This window comes from Scyliorhinus torazame, chromosome 15 (assembly GCF_047496885.1).
Source record: "Scyliorhinus torazame isolate Kashiwa2021f chromosome 15, sScyTor2.1, whole genome shotgun sequence".
Taxonomy (NCBI): domain Eukaryota; kingdom Metazoa; phylum Chordata; class Chondrichthyes; order Carcharhiniformes; family Scyliorhinidae; genus Scyliorhinus; species Scyliorhinus torazame.
The window spans coordinates 206,777,256-206,799,837 of NC_092721.1; the positions used below are offsets into that span (position 1 = coordinate 206,777,256).

General features: G+C 51.3%; 1 protein-coding gene across 4 annotated transcripts in view; it reads right to left on the minus strand.

Moving 5' to 3' along the window:
• The window catches only part of nup98 (nucleoporin 98 and 96 precursor), a 125,528-nt gene that overhangs the window by 13,557 nt on the left and 89,389 nt on the right, over nt 1-22,582 (minus strand). For all 4 annotated transcript variants that reach the window (XM_072477517.1, XM_072477518.1, XM_072477519.1 and 1 more), the window contains 7 exons: nt 20,670-20,899; nt 18,713-18,982; nt 16,664-16,821; nt 16,182-16,322; nt 14,833-14,984; nt 14,321-14,542; nt 8,659-8,900 (listed from right to left, as the gene is read on the minus strand). In XM_072477517.1, the coding sequence (XP_072333618.1) occupies nt 8,659-8,900; nt 14,321-14,542; nt 14,833-14,984; nt 16,182-16,322; nt 16,664-16,821; nt 18,713-18,982; nt 20,670-20,899 (1,415 nt within the window). The remainder of the gene's footprint in view (nt 1-8,658; nt 8,901-14,320; nt 14,543-14,832; nt 14,985-16,181; nt 16,323-16,663; nt 16,822-18,712; nt 18,983-20,669; nt 20,900-22,582) is intronic.

Sequence of the window (22,582 nt, forward strand, 5' to 3'; positions counted from 1 at the left end):
GACTGGAAAGTAGCAAACATAACCCCTCCACTCGAGAAGCGAGGCAGAAAGCAGGAATCTATCAGCCAGGTAGCTTGACGTCCGTCATGGGAAGGTGCTAGAATTGATCATCAAGGAGGTTATAGGCGGGCACTTAGAAAAACTTAAAAGCAAGCAGGAAGAGTCAGCATGGTTTTGTGAAAGAGAAATCATGTTTAACCAATTTGATTTGATTTGTCACACGCACCGAAGTGCAGTGAAATGTATTTTTCGGCGGCCGAGGGAACGTACACAGTACGTACATAGTAGACAAAAAGAATATTCGACAGAGAACATTGACAAATGGTACATCGACAAACAGTGATTGGTTACAGTGCGGAATAAGGGGAAGAATACATTTCTTACAGTTAGTTGAAGTAACAACTTGTGCTGTGGATAAAGGGGAGCCTGTAGATCGATTCCAGAAAGCATTTGGAGACGCAGAGGGATCTTGGGGTTCCAGTGCTCAAGTTACAAAAGGTTAGGCTGCAGGTTCAGCAAGTAATTAAGATGGATAATGGAATACTATCCTTTATCACAAGAGGAATTGAACATGAAAGTAAGGATGTTATGTTTCAGTTATACAGGGAATTAATGAGACCACATCTCAAAAACATCCTTTAAAACAGAGATGAGGAGGAATTTCTTCAGCCACAGGGTGGTGAATCTGTGGAACGCTTTGCCGCAGAAGGCTGTGGAGGCCAAATCACAAGTGTTTATAATCATAGAATTTACAGTGCAGAAGGAGGCCATTCGGCCCATCTAGTCTGCACCGGCCCTTTGAAAGAGCACCCTACCCAAGCCCACACCTCCACCATATCCCCATAACCCAGCAACCTCACCTAACCCAAGGCAATTTATCATGGCCAATCCACCTAACCTGCACGTCTTTGGACTGTGGGAGGAAACCGGAGCACCCGGAGGAAACCCACGCAGACACAGGGAGAACGTGCAGACTCCACACAGACCGTGACTCAAGCCGGGGATCGAACCTGGGACCCTGGAGCTGTGAAGCAACTGTGTTAATCACTGTGCTACCCCGGGAAGCCAGGAGGAGAAAGAGGCAGGCGTTCTGGCCTTTGCTTCCCTGGTAGCCCGGAGATGGATACTATTAGCTTCGAGGGACTCAAAGCCCCCGAAGTCGGAGACCTGGCTATCGGACATGGCTAGCTTTCTCTGTTTGGAGAAAATAAAGTTTGCCTCGAAAGGGTCACTGTTAGGGTTCCCCCGGAGGTGGCAACCGTTCGTCGACTTCTTTGCGGGAAATTAATCGTCAGCAAACCTGGGGGGGGGGGGGGGGGAAGGAGGGGTTTAGTTTAGAGTAGGGGGTTAATAAGAGTGGGACCTGTACGAGAGGGAAATGGCTTTTGCACTATGTTTATGGTTTCATGTATATTATTTATTTTGTTGTTACTATACCAAAAATACCTCAATAAAATGTTTCCTAAAAAAAAAAGTCAATGTGCTACCATGCCGCGACAGAGATAGATCGGTTCTTGATGAATAAGGGGGTCAGGGGTTATGAGGAGAAGACAGGAGAATGGAGATGAGAAAAATATCAGCCATGATTGAATGGCGGAGCAGACTCGATGGGCCGAGTGGCCTAATTCTGCTCCTATATCTCATGGTCTGATGATACCTGGGATGAGCGGGTTGTCTCATGAGGAAAGGTTATCAGACCGGATTAGTTTCCACTGGAGTTTAGAAGAGTGAGGGATGACTTGATTGAAGTTTATAAGATCCTCAACGGTCTCGAAAGGTGAGCGTGGAAAGTGGTGGCACAGTGGTAGCACTGCTGCTTCACAGCCCCAGGGACCCGTGTTCCTTTCCGACCTAGGGTGACTATGTGTGGACTTTGCATGCTCTTTCAGTGTCTGCGTGGGTTTCCTCTGGGTGCTCTAGTTTCCTCCCACAGAAGAAGGTGCGAGGGAAGAACAACAAAATGGCGGCGGGCAGGGACCAGGCAGCGTGGATGCAGTGGGCGCAGGAGCAGCAGGAGGTTATCCAGCGCTGCTTCAGGGAGATTAAAGCGGACCTGCTGGAGCCGCTGAAGGCTTCTATCGACAAGCTGCTGGAGACACAGACGGCCCAGGGGGTGGCGATCCGCGAGGTCCGACAAAAGATCTCCGACAACGAGGACGAGATCTTAGGCCTGGCGGTAAAGACGCACGAGGCGCTCCACAAGAAATGGCAGGAGCGGTTCGAGGAGATGGAGAATCGGTCGAGGCTGAAGAACTTGCGGATTCTGGGCCTCCCGGAGGGGCTCGATGTGGGGGCCTATGTGGTCACCATGTTGAACTCGCTGATGGGAGCGGGGTCCTTCCAGGGGCCCCTGGAGCTGGAAGGGGCCCATAGAGTGCTGGCGAGGAGGCCCAAGGCTAACGAGCCTCCGCGGGCGTTGCTGGTGCAGTTCCATGGGTTCGTCGATCGGGAGTGTGCGCTCAGGTGGGCCAAGAAGGAGAGGAGCAGCAGGTGGGAGAGCGCGGAGGTTCGAATATACCAGGACTGGAGTGCGGAGGTGGCAAAGAGGAGGGCCGGGTACAATCGAGCGAAGGCGGTGCTGCACAGGAAGGGGGTGAAGTTTGGCATGTTGCACCCGGCGCGACTGTGGGTCACCTACAAGGACCGGCACCATTATTGTGAGTCTCCGGAGGACGCGTGGACCTTTGTTCAGGCCGAGAAGCTGGACACAGATTGAGGGTCGGGACGGGCGTTTGGGGATTGCGGGTGATGTGTTACTTTTTGGGGGGGGGTCCTTTGCTCTTGTTTTTTTCTTTCTGGTTTAGTGAGGGTGGTTCGGGCGGGTTGGGCACTGTTATGGTTGGGTTGGTCGGGGGGGCTCTTGGAGGGGGGTAAGCAAATGGAGTAAGGGTGGATGGCCGGCAGTGTGATGGGGCCCCGCGGGGGAGGGGGAGGCCTGAGTCGGGGGTGAGGGGACTGGGCCTGTAAAAGGAGCTGCGTCAGAGGTGGCGGGGCCGGGTAGGTGGTAAGCGCGGGTTTTTTCCCGCGCTGAAGACTGAGGGGGCGGGGAAGCGAGGGTTGGTTCCCGTGCTTGGGATGGAAGGGGAGGTGGAGAGCCTGCGGATGGGGAATGGAAGAGGAAGGTGTGTCACACAATGGGAGGAGTTGAAGGAGAGGCAGGAGTAGCCGGGGTCAGCAGGAGTCAGCTGACTTGCGGGAGTGCAATGGGGGGAGTAAAGCAGCCATGAGGGGTCCTAGCTGGGGGTGGGAGGGGGGAATAGAGTTGCTGCTGCTATGGTCAAGGGGGATCTGGAACGAGTGGGGGGGGTTGAGACGGCGGTCTGCCGCCGTGGGGAACGGGCCAGGCGTGAGGTGCGGGCGCTTGGTTGGCCGAGGAGGGGTTATGGCTAGTCGGCGGGGGAGGGGGGCGGGTAGCCCCCTGATCCGGCTGATAACCTGGAATGTAAGGGGACAGAACGGGCCGGTCAAGCGGGCCCGCGTGTTCGCGCACCTGAAGGGGCTGAAGGCGGATGTGGTCATGCTCCAGGAGACACACCTGAAGGTGGCAGACCAGGTAAGATTGAGGAAAGGGTGGGTAGGTCAGGTGTTTCATTCGGGGCTGGATGCCAAAAATCGAGGGGTGGCGATCTTGGTGGAAAAGAGGATGTCGTTCAAGGCGTCGAGCATTGTGGCAGACAATGGCAGTAGGTATGTAATGGTTAGTGGTAAGTGGTGCTGGTCAACGTGTACGCCCCGAATTGGGGCGATGCGGGTTTTATGCGGCGCATGTTGGGTCGGATCCCAGATATGGAAGTGGGGGACCTGATAATGGGGGGGGGGGGGAATGACTTTAACACGGTGTTGGATCCGGCACTGGATCGCTCCAGGTCTAGGACGGGTAAGAAGCCGGCGGCGGCTAAGGTGCTGAGGGGGTTTACGGGCAACACGGTAGGTAGCATTATGGATAGCACAATTACTTCACAGCTCCAGGGTCCCAGGTTAGATTCCGGCTTGGGTCACTGTCTGTGCGGAGTCTGCACATCCTCCCCGTGTGTGCGTGGGTTTCCTCCGGGTGCTCCGGTTTCCTCCCACAGTCCAAAGATGTGCAGGTTAGGTGGATTGGCCATGATAAATTGCCCGTAGTGTCCAAAATTGCCCTTAGTGTTGGGTGGGGTTGCTGGGTTATGGGGATCGGGTGGAGGTGTGGACCTTGGGTAGGGTGCTCTTTCCAAGAGCCGGTGCAGACTCGATGGGCCGAATGGCCTCCTTCTGCACTGTAAATTCTATGATAGGTGGGAGGGGTGGATCCCTGGAGATTTGCAGGCCGGGAGCTAGGGAATTTTCATTCTTCTCACATGTCCATAAGGCTTATTCCAGGATCGACTTTTTTTATTTTGAGCAGGGCGCTGATAGCGAGAGTAGAGGATACGGAGTACTCGGCGATAGCCATTTCGGATCACGCCCCGCATTGGGTGGACTTAAAGCAGGGGGAGGACCAGCGCCCGTTGTGGCGCTTGGAGTTGGGGTTGTTGGCAGACGAGGAGGTGAGTGAGCGGGTCCGAGGAAGCATAGAGAGATACCTGGAGGCCAACGATAATGGGGAGGTCCGAGTGGGGATGGTATGGGAGGCGCTGAAGGCGGTGGTTAGGGGAGAGCTGATCTCCATTAGGGCCCACAAGGAGAGGAGGGAGCAGAGGGAGAGGCTGGTGGGGGAGATGGTGAGGGTAGACAGGAGGTATGCAGAGGTGCCTGAGGAAGGACTGTTGAGGAAGAGGCACAGCCTCCAGGTGACCACCAGGAAGGCGGAGGTGCAGTGGAGGAAGGCCCAAGGGGCGATTTAGGAGTATGGGGAAAAGGCAAGTCGGATGCTGGCGCATCAGCTTCGGAAACGGGACGCAGCTAGGGAGATCGGGGGAGTTAAGGATAGGGGAGGGAGTGTGGTGCGGAGTGGGGTTGGCATCAATGGGGTCTTCAGGGACTTTTATGAGGAATTGTATCGGTCCGAGCCCCCACTGGAGGAGGGAGGGATGGGCCGCTTTCTGGACCAATTGAAGTTTCCAAAGGCGGAGGAGGGACTGGTGGCGGGACTGGGGGCCCCGATTGGGCTGGAGGAGCTGATCAAAGGGATAGGAAGCATGCAGGTGGGGAAGGCACCAGGCCGGACGGTTTCCCGGTCGAATTCTAGAAAAAAATATATGGACCTGTTGGGCCCGTTGCTAGTTAGGACCTTTAATGAGGTAAGGGAGAGGGGGGCATTGCCCCTGACAATGTCCCGGGCACTGATCTCCTTGATCCTGAAGCGGGACAAGAATCCCCTACAGTGTGGGTCTTACAGGCCGATTTCGTTGCTAAACGTAGATGTCAAGGTACTGGCGAAGGTCTTAGCCACGAGGATTGTGTGCCGCAGGTCATCCACGAAGACCAGACGGGGTTTGTGAAGGGGAGGCAGTTAAACGCAAATGTGCGGAGGCTTCTGAACTTTATCATGATGCCGGCGAGGGGGGGGGGGAGAGGCGGAGATAGTGGTGGCGATGGACGCTGAGAAAGCCTTCGATAGGGTAGAGTGGGGGTACCTGTGGGAGGTGCTGAAGAGGTTTGGGTTTGGGCAGGGGTTTGTCAGGTGGGTCAGGCTGTTGTATGAGGTCCCAATGGAGAGTGTGGCCACGAACAGGAGGAGGTCGGAGTACTTTCAGTTGCACCGAGGGACGAGACAGGGGTGTCCCCTGTCGCCCCTGCTCTTCGCACTGGCGATTGAACCACTGGCTATGGCACTGAGGGAGTCGAGGAACTGGAGGGGGTTGGTGCGGGGTGGGGAGGAGCATAGAGTGTCACTCTATGCAGATGACTTGCTGTTATATGTGGCGGACCCGGTGGGGGGAATGCCGGAGGTAATGAGGATCCTCAGGAAATTCGGGGATTTCTCGGGGTACAAGCTCAACATGGGGAAGAGCGAGCTGTTCGTGGTTCACCCAGGGGGCCAGGAGAGGGGGATTGGCGAGCTCCCACTAAAAAGGGCGGAGAGGAGCTTCAGGTATTTGGGGGTCCAGGTGGCCAGGAGGTGGGTGGCCCTGCATAGGCTTAATTTCACAAGGCTGGTGGAGGAATTCAAGAGGTGGGACACGTTGCCGCTGTCCTTGGCGGGTAGGGTGCAGTCAGTCAAAATGACGGTGCTCCCAAGGTTTGTGTTCCTGTTCCAGTGCCTCCCCGTGTTTATCCCGAAGGCCTTTTTTAGGCGGGTCAACAGGAGCATAATGGGGTTTGTGTGGGCGCGAGGGACTCCGAGGGTGAGAAGGGCGTTCCTGGAGCAGAGTATAGATAGGGGGGCTGGCGCTGCCCAACCTCTGTGGGTACTACTGGGCCGCCATTGCGACAATGGTGCGCAAGTGGGTGATGGAGGGGGAGGGGGCTGCATGGAAGAGGCTGGAGATGGCGTCCTGTGTGGGTACGAGTCTGGGGGCGCTGGCAACGGTGCTGCTGCCGCTCCCTCCAAGGAGGTATACCACGAGCCCGGTAGTGGTGGCTGCCCTCAAAATCTGGGGGCAGTGGAGGCGGCACAGGGGGAGTGGGGACCTCGGTGGGGACCCCATTACGGGGGAACCACCGGTTCGTCCCGGGAAGAACAGGTGGAGGGTTTTCAGGGTGGCACAGGACAGGGATACGACGGTTGGGAGACTTGTTTGTGGACGGGAAGTTTGCGAGCCTGGGTGAGTTGGAGGAGAAGTACGGGCTCCCCCCGGGGAACACCTTCAGGTACTTACAGGCAAGGGCTTTTGCCAGGCGGCAGGTGGTGGAATTCCCGCGGCTGCTGCCACGCACAGTACAGGACAGGGTGCTCTTGGGGGGGTGGGTGGGAGTGGGGAAGATCTCGGAAACTTGCCAGGTGATGTAGGAGGAGGAGGAGGCCTCGGTGGTGGAGGTGAAAGGTAAGTGGGAGGAGGAGTTGGGAGAGGAGATTGAGGAAGGGACGTGGGCAGATGCCCTAGGGAGGGTGAACGCTTCCTCATCGCGCGCGAGGCTCAGCCGCATACAGTTTAAGGTGCTGCACAGGGCACACATGACCGGGAGAAGGATGAACCGGTTTTTTGGGGCTGAGGACGGGTGTGTTAGGTGCTCAGGGAGCCCAGCAAATCACACCCATATGTTCTGGGCTTGCCCAGCGCTGGAGGAATTTTGGAAGGGCGTAGCAAGGACGGTGTCGAGGGTGGTAGGATCCAGGGTCAAACCAGGCTGGGGGCTCGCAATATTTGGGGTGGCAGAGGAGCCGGGAGTGCAGGAGGCGAAAGAGGCCGGTATTCTGGCCTTTGCGTCCCTGGTCGCCCGGCGGAGGATTCTTCTTCAGTGGGAGGACGCGAGACCCCTAAGCGTGGAATCCTGGGTCAGCGATATGGCGGGGTTCATTAAATTGGAGGGGGTGAAATTTGCCTTGAGAGGGTCCGTACAAGGGTTCTTCAGGCGGTGGCAACCGTTCTTAGACTTCCTGGCAGAACGGTAGACATTGGTCAATGGCAGCAGCAACTCGGAGGGGGAGAAGAGTTGGGGTACAGGGGGTTGTGGAGGGTTGTTTTTTGGCTGTTTTGTATTTAACCCTGTTGGGTTCCTTCTTCATTTTGTTATTGATATTCTGTGAAAACCTGATTACGTGGATAGGGCGGAGGATTGGGCCTCGGTCGGGTGTACTTTTGGAGGGTTTGTGCAGACTTGATGGGCCAAAGTGCCTCCTTCTGCGCCGTAGGGATTTTATGAGGATGATTCCTCTTATGGGGGAAGTCCAGAACTAGGGGGCACTGTTCTAAAATTAGGGGTCACCCTTTTGGGGCACAGATGAGTGGGGTTTGTTTCGGAGGACTGTGCGATTTTGGAACTCTGCCTCAGATGGGTTAGATTGCGGGGTCATGGAATATTCTGAAGGCAGAGCAAGTCAAAGGTTCAGGGATAGGTGGGAATGTGGAAATCACAGTTAGATCAGCCATGATCTTATTGAATGGCCTCCTCCTCCTATTTCAGATGCCCATTACTTTGTCCTCCAAGAAGTTGAGTCCATGAAAATGCACCACTGGTGGATGTTGAGAAGATAGGATCATAAAGTCTGTCTACTTCTATCTCCATTCAATTCTACCCATTGCCTCAGGTGATTTGCTGCCAATCCATGCCCTGATTATCTCCAGATTTGACTAAACCTACTCGATGAGCTATCCTCCCCACTCACACCCTCCCATAAACCGGTGCTCATCAGAAACTCTACACCAAATCCCGTCCACCTAGCATTGCTGAACTACAGTAAGCCCTGGTTAAAGAGCACCTCAATTTCAAAGCTGTCCTCATTACTACATCCCCTCTCTATGTCTGTATCCTCCTCGGTCCCAATCCTCGGAGATATCTATGCTCCTCCAATTCTGTCCTATTTTAATCACTCCACTCTTGGTCATATCTACAGCTGCCCAAGCTCTGGAATTCCCTCCCTAAACCTCTCCATCTCTCGCTCCTTGAAATCTACCTATCATAGGAAGGTTTTGGTCAAAATCAATCTCTAATATCTTGTGGCAAGTGCTGTTTGTTAACGGAGCCTCAGAAACACAGATTTTCACTGTGTCGACAGTGCTTTATAAATGCACACCAGTGTTTTCAGTTTGGCTGTGTTGCCTGGCTACCCTGATTGGTGTTTGTTGCATTGCCTGTTACCTGATGCCAGATGCCTGACCACCAGCTGGTGACACGTGTTCCAGTGACCTGCCTCGATCAGGTGCAGTGCCTCCTTGTGGATATTGCCGCTATGGTGAGCCCGCAGACTCTTGGCGTTGTGGATCCACTCTGGAGGAATGCCGAGCTTCCCTTGCAAGAACAGCTCTTTCTCCTGCTGCTCCTCAGTCTCCTCCAGGGTGCAATGCCTGTTCAGCTGCTCCCGCACTGCATTCGCTCGCTGCCTATGGGAAGAGAGCAGCTGGTTTAAACCGTCTCACTGATACAGGGCAAAGCCTCCAGCACCCGCCGACCACCTTCAGGACAGACGTTAGCACGCAGGAAGCCTGCGACCGGTACCAGTGAAATACAGACCATCGTCATGCTATCTGCCCCACCTTTCCAAACTACATATTAACCATTAACTACTCTCTGAGGAAGCTTCAATAGTGCCGGAGTTTATAACCTGGCTAGTGCTGTGCTACTCAATTTCACAGTGGGCAGTTGGGTGGAAGAGTCAAACAGAAGGACAATCAATATTCTGTAGATGGGAACTGTGCACCCAGCAACTCCACTTGCATTAAGTCACGAGATGGTTACAACTTTGAACTGTGCAAATGTTACACACGCAGAGACATTTCAGCCTATTTATTGTATTTGCTGGTTCTTTGCTAAAATTAACCATCACTAATCCCACTGCCCCCCCACAATCTGCTCATGATCCTGTGTCAATCCTAATTTCACTCTTTCCCCATAGCACTGTATCAATCTCCAAACTAACCCCACTACCCTGTGTTCCCTCCATTGCCCTGCATCAATCTCCAAACTAATCCCACTGTCCCGCGCTCTCCCCATTGCCCTGTATCAATCATAAACTAATCCCACTGCTCCATTCCCCTCGTAGCCGTGACAATCTCAAAGTTTGCTCATAGCCCAGTTCTCTTGCATATTGCTGCATCTTGGCTTTAAAACATTTATCCAAATTTTCCGTAAAAGATAGTGGTTTTTGCCACAAGCACGGTGATTCAATACTTATGAAAATGTGACTTGACATCGGTCCTTCAGTTTAGTAGGAATTTTATGCAGTTTGATGGGGTAAGACCCCCTTGTTAGAGTAATTTCCAGTAGATACAGCACAAAGCAGAAGTCAGGCAAGGGATGGGTGCCAGACTCAGAGGTTCCTCGAGCCTCAGCAAGGGGGGGGGGGCAATCAGAATATACCAAGCTGCTGGGGCAGAGCCGGCAAGGTGTGCGGTGTTTAATAAGGCCAAGGTTGCGTTGTACAAGAGCAACGTGAGGTTTGGTGTGGTCTACCCGGGTAATTTTCAAGGACAGAGACTATCAATTTAATAGGCTGGAGGATGCAAATGAGTTAGTCAGGAAACACTGACTGGGGGCGAACTAAATTGGAGTTTATTATTTGTTAAGTTCATCTGTATGTCTATCTTTTGGGGGATTTTTGTAATGTTGGAGAGGGCTTGGAGCTGCGTCTGGCTGTGCGGAGTCTGCACGTTCTCCCCGTGTTTGCGTGGGTTTCCTCCGGGTGCAGCACAGTAGCATTGTGGATAGCACAATTGCTTCACAGCTCCAGGGTCCCAGGTTCGATTCTGGCTTGGGTCACTGCCTGTGCGGAGTCTGCACATCCTCCCCGTGTGTGCGTGGGTTTCCTCCGGGTGCTCCGGTTTCCTCCCACAGTCCAAAGATGTGCAGGTTAGGTGGATTGGCCGTGATAAATTGCCCTTCGTGTCCAAAATTGCCCTTAGTGTTGGGTGGGGTTGCTGGGTTATGGGGATCGGGTGGAGGTGTGGACCTTGGGTCGGGTGCTCTTTTCAAGAGCCGGTGCAGACCCGATGGGCCGAATGGCCTCCTTCTGCACTGTAAATTCTATGAAAGGTCAGCATTTGTTGCCCATCCCTAATTGCTCTTGAACGGAGTGGCTTGTCGCCCCGTCGCCAGCCCTTGCCCAATACAATCCAGCAGGGGTCACTGTTCAGCGGGTTAACCAACCTCAGGTCAAAGGGACCAAACGTGGGATTGTTCTCACCATTGGGGGACAGCAGTGTAGTGGTAATGTCACTGGACTAATAATCCAGAGGCCCCGGGCTCTGGGGGACAAGGGTTCGGAGTCTGCACATCCTCCCCGTGTGTGCGTGGGTTTCCTCCGGGTGCTCCGGTTTCCTCCCACAGTCCAAAGATGTGCAGGTTAGGTGGATTGGCCATGATAAATTGTCCTTAGTGTACAAAATTTTTGGGGTTACTGGGTTAGAGATAGGGTGGAGGTGTTGACCTTGGGTAGGGTGCTCTTTCTAAGAGCCGGTGCAGACTTGATGGGCCGAATGGCCTCCTTCTGCACTGTAAATTCTATGGTAAATTCTATGAAGCCCCAAAAGATGTGCTGTTCGGTAATTTAGACATTCTGAATTCTCCCTGTGTACCCGAACAGGTGCCGGAATGTGGCAACTAGGGTATTTTCACAGTAACTTCATCACAGTGTTAATTATTTTTTTTTTTTAAATTTAAGAGTACCCAATTATTTTTTTTTCCAATTAAGGGGCAATTTAGTGTGGCCAATCCACCTAACCTGCACATCTTTGGGTTGTGGGGGTGAAACCCACACAGAAATGGGGAGAATGTGCAAACTCCACACTGACAGTGGCCCAGGGCCGGGATTCAAACCCGGGTCCTCAGCGGCGTAGTCCCAGTGCTAACCACTGCGCCGCACGTCACCCCATCGCAGTGTTAATGTCAGCCTACTTGTGACAATAAAGATGATTAGTACGGTGTTTTTCTGCGGGTTTTTTTGTTTGGTCTTCAGGATGGGGTGTTGTGGAGAGGGGAGAGGAAGGGGTGGACTGCTGATAGTGATGATTCTTTTTTTATGGGGGATGTGGTGAATGCAGAGCTGGGAGGGGGGGGGGGGGTTTACACCCCCAAACTGGTTGACAACTTGGAATGGGAGTGGTAAAATGCCTAGTTCATAGATACGATAGAATTTACAATGCAGGGGACCATTCAGCCCATCCGAGTCTGCACCGGCCCCGGAAAGAGCACCCTACCCAAGCCCGCACTTCCACCCGATCCCTGTAACCCAGCAACCTAACATTCGGACACTAAGGGCAATTTAGCGTGACCAATCCACCTAACCTGCACATCTTTGGACTGTGGGAGGAAACCGGAGCACCCGGAGGAAACCCACGCACACACGGGGAGAACGTGCAGACTCCGCACAGTGACCCAAGCCGGGAATCGAACCTGTGTGAAACAACAGTGCTAAAAGGTTCCAGGTGTTTGTACACTTTAGAGGTTTGAAGGCGGGTGTGTGTTTTTTTTTACCCATTTCAGAATTTAGGATCAAACAAGGTTGCGGAAGGGATCACTCGGACTTTGATTGAAGGGAGTGGGGGCTGCTGTGTTGATTAATAATAAGGCGGCATTTTCTACGGGTAACATTGGCACTCGGGTGGGAGGTACATAATAATCAGTGGGTCGTTACCAGGCACATCGATGGTGTTGGTCAATGTGTATGCGCCGAACTGGGATGACACGGCATTCATTAATAAGGTGCTGCCGTCTAACTTAGATCTTGATTCAAATCAGGGGGTGGGACTTCAATTGTGATTTTGATCCTCGATTGGACAGGTTGAGTCCCAAGTCTCGGAGTCCATCAGGGATGGCGAGGGGGTTATTGTTGTTCATGGAGCAGATGGAGGGCAGGCCCGTAGAGGTTTCAGTTTCCGAGTGATCGGGAATTTTCTTTCTTTTCCTCATGTTCATCGGGTTTACACTCGGATTGACTTCTTTGTCTTCTCCATAGGGTGAAGGGGGGAGGTAGTACTCTGCGATAGTCATCATGCTCCGCACTTTGTGGACCTGATGTTGGAGCTGGGCCGCTCTCAGCGACCTCCATGGTGACTGGACACGGTGTTGCTCAGGGAGAAGCGTTTTGGTGAGCGAGTATCCTCTGCCATTGGGGAGTACGTCGAGTTCAACAGGAATGATCGCCTGCCACTCACTGAGAGGCCTTGAAGGTGGTGGTTTTTGTGGGGGGGGGGGGGGGGGGGGGGGAAGGGGGGGAAGAGGAGAAAGATAATTTCATTTAAGGTGCATGGGGTAAATCTGGGAAGGTGGAGAGGCAAAGACTGATGGATTCCATCCTCGAGGTAGACCGGCAGTCCTCGATGCCAGAGTTATTGGCAGACAGAGTTTGATTGAGGTTTTGTCTTCTTTGGGAGGGGGAGGGGGATTGGGTAGGTGCACTTTGGGAATTATAGAGTTGGGCTTTGTTGTATTTGTAATGATGAAAATTCTGTTTGAATAAAAATATATATTTTTTTTAATTGGAAAAGAACAAAGAACAAAGAAATGTACAGCACAGGAACAGGCCCTTCGGCCCTCCAAGCCCGTGCCGACCATGCTGCCCGACTAAACTACAATCTTCTACACTTCCTGGGTCCGTATCCCTCTATTCCCATCCTATTCATGTATTTGTCAAGATGCCCCTTAAATGTCACCATCGTCCCTGCTTCCACCACCTCCTCCGGTAGCGAGTTCCAGGCACCCACTACCCTCTGCGTAAAAAACTTGCCTCGTACATCTACTCTAAACCTTGCCCCTCTCACCTTAAACCTATGCCCCCTAGTAATTCACCCCTCTACCCCTGGGAAAAGCCTCTGACTATCCACTCTGTCTATGCCCCTCATAATTTTGTAGACCTCTATCAGGTCGCCCCTCAACCTCCTTCGTTCCAGTGAGAACTAACCGAGTTTATTCAACCGCTCCTCACAGCTAATGCCCTCCATACCAGGCAACATTCTGGTAAATCTCTTATGCACCCTCTCTAAAGCCTCCACATCCTTCTGGTAGTGTGGCGACCAGAATTGAACACTATACTCCAAGTGTGGCCTAACTAAGGTTCTATACAGCTGCAACATGACTTGCCAATTCTTATACTCAATGCCCCGGCCAATGAAGGCAAGCATGCCGTATGCCTTCTTGACTACCTTCACCACCTGTGTTGCCCCTTTCAGTGACCTGTGGGCCTGTACTCCTAGATCTCTCTGACTTTCAATACTCTTGAGGGTTCTACCATTCACTGTATATTCCCTACCTGCATTAGACCTTCCAAAATGCATGCCCTCACATTTGCCTGGATTAAAGGTTTGATTACTCCTCTTTCCTGCTGTGTGGGAATCGCCCAGCACCTCAACTTATGATGGGAGGCTTCAGAATGTCCAATTATGATTCTGTTATTCTCTGTGCCTGTGGGTCTTCATGTCAGCTTCATAAAGAGACTCCCAAATCGGCGGGCAGCACAATGGTTAGCACTGCTGCCTCACGCTGCCGAGGACCCGGGTTCAATCCCGGCTCTGGGTCACTGTCTGTGTGGAGTTTGCACATTCTCCCCATGTCTGCGTGGGTCTCACTCTCACAACCCCAAAGATGTGCAGGGTGGGTGGATTGGCCACGCTAAATTGCCCCTTAATTGGGAAAAAATAATTGGGTACTCTAAATTTATTTTCAAAAAAGTCTCCCAAATTGGCACACAGCTCTCAGCCAGCTGTCCAGTGCCAGGTACAAATGTCACCACTTTACACTAACAGACGGACTAAAGAAAATAGGGGCGGATCCCAATATATTTCAACTTGTGCTTCAGGAGTAAACTTACTGAGAATTGGGAATGTGTAACAACACGAAGACAGCCCATTCCCAGAGGCCGGCAGCCTCGAGTTGAGCAGCAAAGCTGGTGTGCACCATAGCCTGATGCTTGTCGGACAGGTGGGTGTAGTTCAACGCCTGCAGCACCATCCACAGGTGCCAGCTCAGCCGGTAATCCAAGTGGTCGGCGGTCACAGTCCTCGGATTGAGCAGCGGGTGGAGCTCATAGTGTCTGTGAAGAGGAAACAAGGGGAGAGTGAAGATGGAAAACACAAACAGGGAATCTGGATCAGTGGAAAGACAAGAGGTCAGTCAGACCCTGCTGGCAGCTCAGGCAGACACATCAGCAGAAGTGAAAGTGAACCTGGTCTCCCCTCAAGAGGAGAGAGTTCAAATTAAATCTGTCTAATCAAGCCAACACTGACACACCTCAAGAGACTCTGGCTAGAGAAAATAATACTCTCACTTTGGACAGCCCCTGATCTCAAGATGTAATACTCGGATTGTGAAGGTCTCCTGTACCTGTCACTGTAGAGCTTCAGTAAATGGTAACAGACGTCTTGATGGAGGTCACCTTTCTCTTCACTTTCAGGAACTTCAATCAGGTCAATATTAGTATCTTCCAGGTAGGGAGGTAGTGGATAGCGTGCGTACCTTTGGACATCTTCACTGCCCTGTAAATTCAGAACTTTAGTTGACAGAAATCGCTCATTTCTTCCTTCCCTCCCCGAGGCCCATGTGGAAGCAAAACTGCCCAGCATCCCAATGGGCAGTTAATCATCAACAGCAAGACAGCAAGTAGTGAACATGCACCCATTGTGGTCATTTATCAAAGCACAGCTTGGCAGCCTCGAGTCAGAAAGTGGAGCGTTAAATCCCATTCTAGGAGAGAGCACAGAATCTAGACAGACACTTTTGCTGCAGGAGGAAGGGAGCACTCAGGTGGAGGTGCCGTCTCTCAGTGGAGATGTTAAACCAGTATTCTGGGTCAATATTTTATTCCCAACCAGCTACGCTTAAAATTAAAAGGTCATTCTGTCATTATCGCAGCACACCATCATCACCACCATGGGTTGGGGTTGTGTGCTTACTGTCCATGGTTCCAACATTTCCACAGTAACTGCACTTCAGGAATTATTTCCGGCCACCAGCCTGGGCTGGAGGTGGGGGCGGGTGCCTTAGCCTTCTCCTTGCTGATCGCCCGGAGGTGGGTCCTGTTGGGGTGGAGGTCAGCTACTCCGCACTGTGCCTTGCTGTGGCGGGGGAACCTGCTGGAATTTCTGACTCTCGAGAAGGTGAAGTTCAAACTGAGGGGAGGGATGGAAGGGTTCTACAACTCAGGGGCATTGTTTATCGTGCACTTTCAAACCTTGGATGCCACCGAACATTAAAGGGGGGTTGTTGAGTGTACGGTTTAATCGGTTACCATGTATGAAATGACCATTGATTCTCATTTTCTTTCTGGTTTTGTATTTGGGATGTAGGTGGGAGGTTTGGGTTTATATTATACAGGAGCTGTTAGTCGTGGGTTTGCTATTGTATTTTTTTTTTGTTGGGCGTATATTTGATGAAGATGTGGAAAATGAGGCGAATAAAAATATATTTAAAAAACAAAAAAGGAATTATTTCAGGCTCTGGAGCACATTTTGCTGTCCTGTAGTTGTAGACGGCGATACATAAATGCAAGTTGTTGCTTAGCCCCTAAACACTACCTGGCGTAGACAGAGCAAACCGCACCAAGGTAAACAGCTACCGTGGGCACACGGACAGACAATAGTTCATTCTACGGCAGTAGTCATTGAACTGAACTTGCCACCAGAACCCATTAAGCTCATCTGTAAAAGATCATCGAGAAAGAAACACTATGATACCTGAAAGGCTTCACTGTACATGTTGAGAGCGTCAGCAATGGAGGCTCTGGGCGGCAGCATGTACCAAAGATGGACAGCCAGACAGCGCTTCCAATCCAGCTGTGAGCAGATGTTAATGTAACCCTCCGATGATTGCCACACCTAAACAGAAAACACACATAACAACATGAATGTTTGATGCAGAATGCACAGAGTCTGCTGTGGTGTCCCCCATATGCTCGCATTGTCTGGCCAACTATCTCACACAACCCGCATCGCAGGGGCAGGGGCAAACTATGGTCAACCTCCACCTTAACCTCATCCGTAGCTGACCCCACCCTCTACATGTAAGCACTTGATTTGTATTCGGTCCCTCAACCATTAAGCCACAGGGAACAATTACCAGAACTTTTGTAATTTCTCTTCAGAATCTACAAAACATTTTCCAAAAGAATAATCCCGATGTCTGGAAGGTTAAGCTTCTGGATATAGAGAATACTTACTGCTTTCCCAGCCAGCAGTGCAAAGATCTTCAGCCTCTCCTCCTGGATGAAGGGGTCAGCCATCAGCTGGTTCCAGTCGGTGAGCTGTATGCCGAGGAGCTCTCGCACCTGGTGGCCCCCAGCAGCCTGAGCCAGCAGTAAGGCCAGTCTGTGATCCCCTGCGTCACACAAACACTCTTGTCAGCACTCAGACAAATAGTACCCTCTTCCCCCAAACAGCAGCTTTCCCCTGGACCCACCCTCAATCCACCTAGACCACTTCACAGTTAGGAACCAGCCACGTTGCTGCAGCAAGTAGGTAAGAATGTTGCTGGTGCCTTAACTAGAGTCTTCAAACATTCTCTCAACACAGGAACCATCCCTTTCAACTGGAACATTGTACACGTCACTCCACTACTTCAGGTAAGAGAGGAAACCCAGGGAAGTGTTGGCAATTAGCCTGTTGTCAGGAAGTTATTGGAATCAGTAGCTAAGATGGCTGAACGCTTGAAAATTTTCAGCTGATGAGAAAGAGCCAGCCTAGATTTGTAAAGGACATCATGCCTGATGAACCTGGCTGAACCTTTTGCAGAGGTGGTTAAAGCTCTGGACAGGGCATTTCCTTGGAACTTATAGGGACTTTCAGGAAGCATTCAATAAAGTCCCTCATAAGAGCCGTTGCTAAAGCTCCTGGAATTGAGGGAAATTATTGGTCAGGTTCAGTAATTGGCTGCTGGCAGGAGACAGAGTAAGGATAACGGTTGTGATTTGTAGCACTCCACAAGGATCCAAATTGAGTTCGCAACTGGCCACTATTTATTAATAATGGGATAGAAAGCCACATACCCAAATTTGCTGATGGCACAAAGACAGGCTGTATGGTAAGCAGTATAGATGGAAGCATAACATTATAAAAAGATAGATAAAGTGAATGGGCAAATGGATTTCAGTGTAGGTAAATGCAAAGCAATCCACTTTCGACTCAAAACATTCTTCCTAAATGGACCTCCTCTGTTTCTAGCTATTCACAGAAGTGATTTGAGGTTCTAGGTACACAGAACATTATAATGTCATGAACAGCAACAGAAAGGATAATAATCAGAGCGTAACAAAATGTTTCTCTTCCTATCTGGAATCCAAGAGGGTAGAGGTCCTGCTTCAGCTACCTAGGACCTGGTTAGACACAGCTGGGGTCACTGAGAACAATGCTGGACACCCTTAGGAAGGGCGTATTGGCCTCGAAAGGAGTGCAGGGTAGATTTACCAGAACGATATCAAGCACAGGTTACACAAACGCGGGTTGCTCCATCTACCCGCTGCTCAGGGAGTCTAGGGGATAAATGTCTTTCAAATTAGAGCCAGCTCTTTCAGGAGTGTGACAGTCGTTTGGAACACTCTTCAGATCAGTCGATAAGAGGAATCTGGTAACAGCGGGGAAGAAGCTGTCTGGTGACGGTGGGGAAGAAGCTGTTTTTGAGTCTGTTCGTGCGTGTTCTCAGACTTTTGTATCTCCTGCCCGAGGGAAGAGGTTGGAAGAGTAAGCCGGGTGGGAGGGGTCTTTGATTATACTGCCCGCTTTCCCCAGGCAGCGGGAGGTGTTGACAGAGTTAGTGGATGGGAGGCGGGTTCGTGTGATGGACTGGACTGTGTGCACGACTCTCTGAAGTTTCTTACTGCCTTGGGCCGAGCAGTTGCCATACCAGGCTGTGATGCAGTCGGATAGGATGCTGTCTATGGTGCATCTGTAAAAGTTGGTAAGGGTCAAGGTGGGGGCGTCCAGAACCAGGGGCCAAAGTCTGAAGATATGGGGTAAACCATTGAGGACAGAGATGAGGAGCAATTTCTCCTCCCAAAGAGTGTTGAGCCTGTGCAATTCACTACCCAGAAAGTAGTTGAGGTCAAAGCATTGTATGTTTTCAAAAAGGAGTTCGATATAGCCCTTGGGGCAAAAGGGATCGAAGCGTTGCGGGATCAGGCTAGTGTGTTGGATCATTAGCCATGATCATAATGATTGGTGGAGCAGGCTCGAAGGGCTGAATGGCCTCCTCCAGCTCCCAAGTTCTAAGTTACCTGACTGCTGTGCGAGTTTGCATGCCTCGCTGATCCTCTGCCCTGTCAGGTAGCTGAAGACAGCGTCCACGTGACTCTTGTGGCGAGAGATCGCAACCTCCTCCTCGATGCGCTCCTCCGCAATGCGAGACAGCCAGCGGGAGAACGCCCTCCTGCGCTCGAGCTGCTGGACGTACTGGCTCGGCTGTGAAAAGCTGCCGTCCAGTTCCTTCAGGTGGCCCCAGATGGCCTCGCACAGCGTCCACGCCAATGACCAATTCCTCACAATACCTGCAACACAGTTGCACTTATTTAATGAAAAGAATAAATTGAAAGGGGTTCAAAGTCCCACTCTGGCTAGAAATAAACACCGGAACAAAGGAGGAGTTATTTCATAGACACATCGACCAGGGCTTCAAAACGAAAGATTAAGCTCCGCCTGTTCCCAAGCGCTGGGCAGTGCAGCCCTCTTATCAAAGATGGTATTTAGGTGAGTGTGGGGCGTAGGACTAGACTGGCAGGTGCAGCAAACAGGTTTCCTTTCTGACAGGGACATTAATGAAGTGGTTGGGTGTTGTGACAATACTTGTAATGGTCATTGTTGCTGCTGAGGCCTTAACTACCCCACAATTTCGGACCCAGAGTTGAGAGAGCGACCCACTGTACCACAGTTAGCCATTTTTATACAAATTGATGGGTTTGAGACTTGGGATGTGCAACATTGGTGGCTACAGTTTACCATACGGCAGCTCCACAAAGCCCCATGTACTGTCACACCCTGCCATAGGAGGAGATTAGGACAGCTGTCTAAATCTTTGGTCAAAGATGGATTTTAAATGGAGTCTTTCTTAAAGGAATTATAGAATTTACAGTGGAGGCCATTCGGCCCATTGGGTCTGCATCGACCCTTGGAAAGAGTACCCTAATTAAGTCCACACTTTCACCCCGTCCCCGTAACCCCACCTAACCTGTTTGGACCCAAGGCCAATCCACCTACCCCGCACATCTTCGGACTGTGGGAGGAAACCGCAGCACCCGGAGGAAACCCACGCAGACACGGGGAGAACGTGCAGACTCCGCACAGACAGTGACCCAAGCCGGGAATCAAACCTGGGACCCTGGAGCTGTGAAGCAACAGTGCTAACCACTGTGCTACAGTGCCGTTGAAGATAGACTGAGGTTGAAAGAATGTTAGCAAGTATTGTTTCTACTGATTGGTGAATCATCCAACAAATGGCACAGAATGAGAAGTTGTATTCATGTTCATATTCAGCAGCACAGTGGCACAAAGGTTAGCACTGCTGTCTCACAGCACCAGGGATCAATTCTGACCTCGTGTGACTGTCTGTCTTGACAAATGCATGAATAGGATGGGAATAGAGGGATACAGACCCCGGAATTGTAGAAGATTTTAGTTTAGACGGGCAGCATGGTTGGCGCAGGCTTGGAGGGCCTGTTCCTGTGCTGTCCTTTTCTTTGTTCTTTGCGTGGAGTTTGCACATTCTCCTTGTGTCTGCGTGGGTTTCCTCCGGGTGCACTGGTTTCCTCCCACAGTCCAAAGATGTGCAGGTTAGGTGGATTGGCCATGCTAAATTGCCCCTCAGGGTGGGGTTGCAGGAATAGGGCAGGGGATTGGGCCTAGATAGTGTGGTTAATCGAAGAGGTTGATGCAGAATCAATGGGCGGAACGGCCTCGTTCTGCACTGTAGGGATTTGGTTCTATGCAGTACTTATTACATAATGTAATATCCAAAGCCATTTCACAGGAGTATTATAAGAAAGTACAACACCGAGCCACATCAAATTAGCCAAGTGACAAAAAGCTTGGCCAAAGAGACAGTGAGACTGGAATCGCAGGAGCACACGAGATCTCGGACGCTTGTGGGGCTGGAGTGGGAGAGGGGGGGCAGAGGCCATGGAGGGATTTGGAAACAAGGATGAATTTTAAAATGGAGGCCCGATTCCACTCTTCAATTACCTTCCGTCTCCTCGCTCTGGTCTTCAGTCCCTTGGATCCAAGCTGCATATTTGTGCAAGGCTTCCACTCCCTGCTCAGGTTCAATGAAGGGCAAGTCATCCTCAGTCCCCACCTTGCTGTATTGCAGAGCAATCTCCAACTGCTCCGTGTACAGGGACACATCTGGTCTTGTTCGCTCTTCCTTCAGCATCACCTTCTCCAGGTGCACCTTGAATGGAAGTTCGGAGACACTGTCGAGTCCAAACACACAAGTCGCAATTCAAAGCCCGGCCAGAAACTGTTTACTCGCTATAAATCCTACCCCCCAATCATTTATTTCCCTTTTTTCCTGAAGGTCTGACCAATTCCACAGGCTCCACGATCAATTCTGGTCATCCTGACCAGCCAATCCACATCTGGATCTTGGTTCCCCGAGCACATCCCATATGGAGAGGCAAGGAGTTCACGGCAGTTATGTCATTTCCCACTTTACAATTCCTGTATCAAACTACCTAATATACCGTGGACAGTTTTGCCAACTTATACAGTCCTTGCTCAACATAAATTACCACAAACAAAACATACCTCACCTATCTGGACAGTGCAGGGGTGATTGATCACAATGGTCAAATGCAGAAAAGTGGCATATGGAATTTTATCCTGAAACGTGTGAGGTGATGACAAGGAAGCATTCAATGAAAGGCCCGACATTGGGAAGTTCGGAGGAATAAAAGGACCTCGAGTGTTTGTCCATAGATCTCTGAAGGCAGAGGGCAGGTTAATAGGATGGAATAAAAGGCATATGGGACACTCTCCTTTATCAATCGAGGCATAGATTACCAAAGCAGGGAGGTCATGTTGGAGTTATACAGAACTTTGGTGAGGCCACAGCTGGAGTACTGTGTGCAATTCTGGTCACCACATTATAGGCAGGATGTGATTGCACTGGAGGGGGTGAAGAGGAGATTCACCAGGATGTTGTCTGGGATGGAACATTTAAGAAGAGAGGTTGGATAGGCTTGGCAACGAAGGGAGAAGTAAAAAGTCGCAAACAGTCTCTGTGCGTGTGCTGCATCCCTTCCGCTAGTCGGCACGAGTTGGTTGCACCAAAAGAGTTAAACCCGGTACTGGATTCCCTGTCGGGAGGAAGCCGTGTACCCCCCCGTCAATCACACCGGGCCCACGCCACGGAATGTAGCCCAGACATTGTGCCAACAAGGGTAGGGTAGCTCACGGCACCTCAAGACCAGAACAAATCCCCCCCGTGCGCGGCACACACCACACTGCTTCCCTCCATTCTACCACAAGCAAAGCTGGAGCGGAGACGATTGAGGGGCGGCCTGATTGAGGTGTACAAGATCATGAGGGGCATGGACAGGGTGGATAGGGAACAGCTGTTAGTTGAAGGACCGGTTATGAGGGGGACACAAGTTCAAGGTCAGAGGCAGGAGGTTTAGGGGGAATTTGAAGAAAAATCTTTTTACCCAGAGGGTGGTGGTGGTCTGGAACGCACTGCCTGGGAGGGGGGGTAGAGGCGGGTTGCCTCACATCCTTTAAAAAGTGGATGAGAACTTGGCACGTCACAACATTCAAGTCTATGGGCCAAGTGCTGGCAAATGGGATTAGGTGCCAGGTCAGGTGTCTTTTACGAATCGGGACTTAATAGGCCTCTTCTGTACTGTACTATTCTGTGATTCTAAGAGTGAGGAGACTTCAGGATATGGATAGACTGGAGAATCTGGGGTTAAGAGAGCTACTCAAAACTCTGAAGAGCTTTGATAGAGTAAAAAAAGGGAGAACAAGCGAACAGCTAATTTGCCATTGTCTACTCGACTGCAGAGTACTGTGTACTAGTATGGTATACCTCATCCCACAATGTTAGCACTCTCCGATCAGCCCAACTCCCCTGCCTCCCAATCCTGAGCAACATCCCG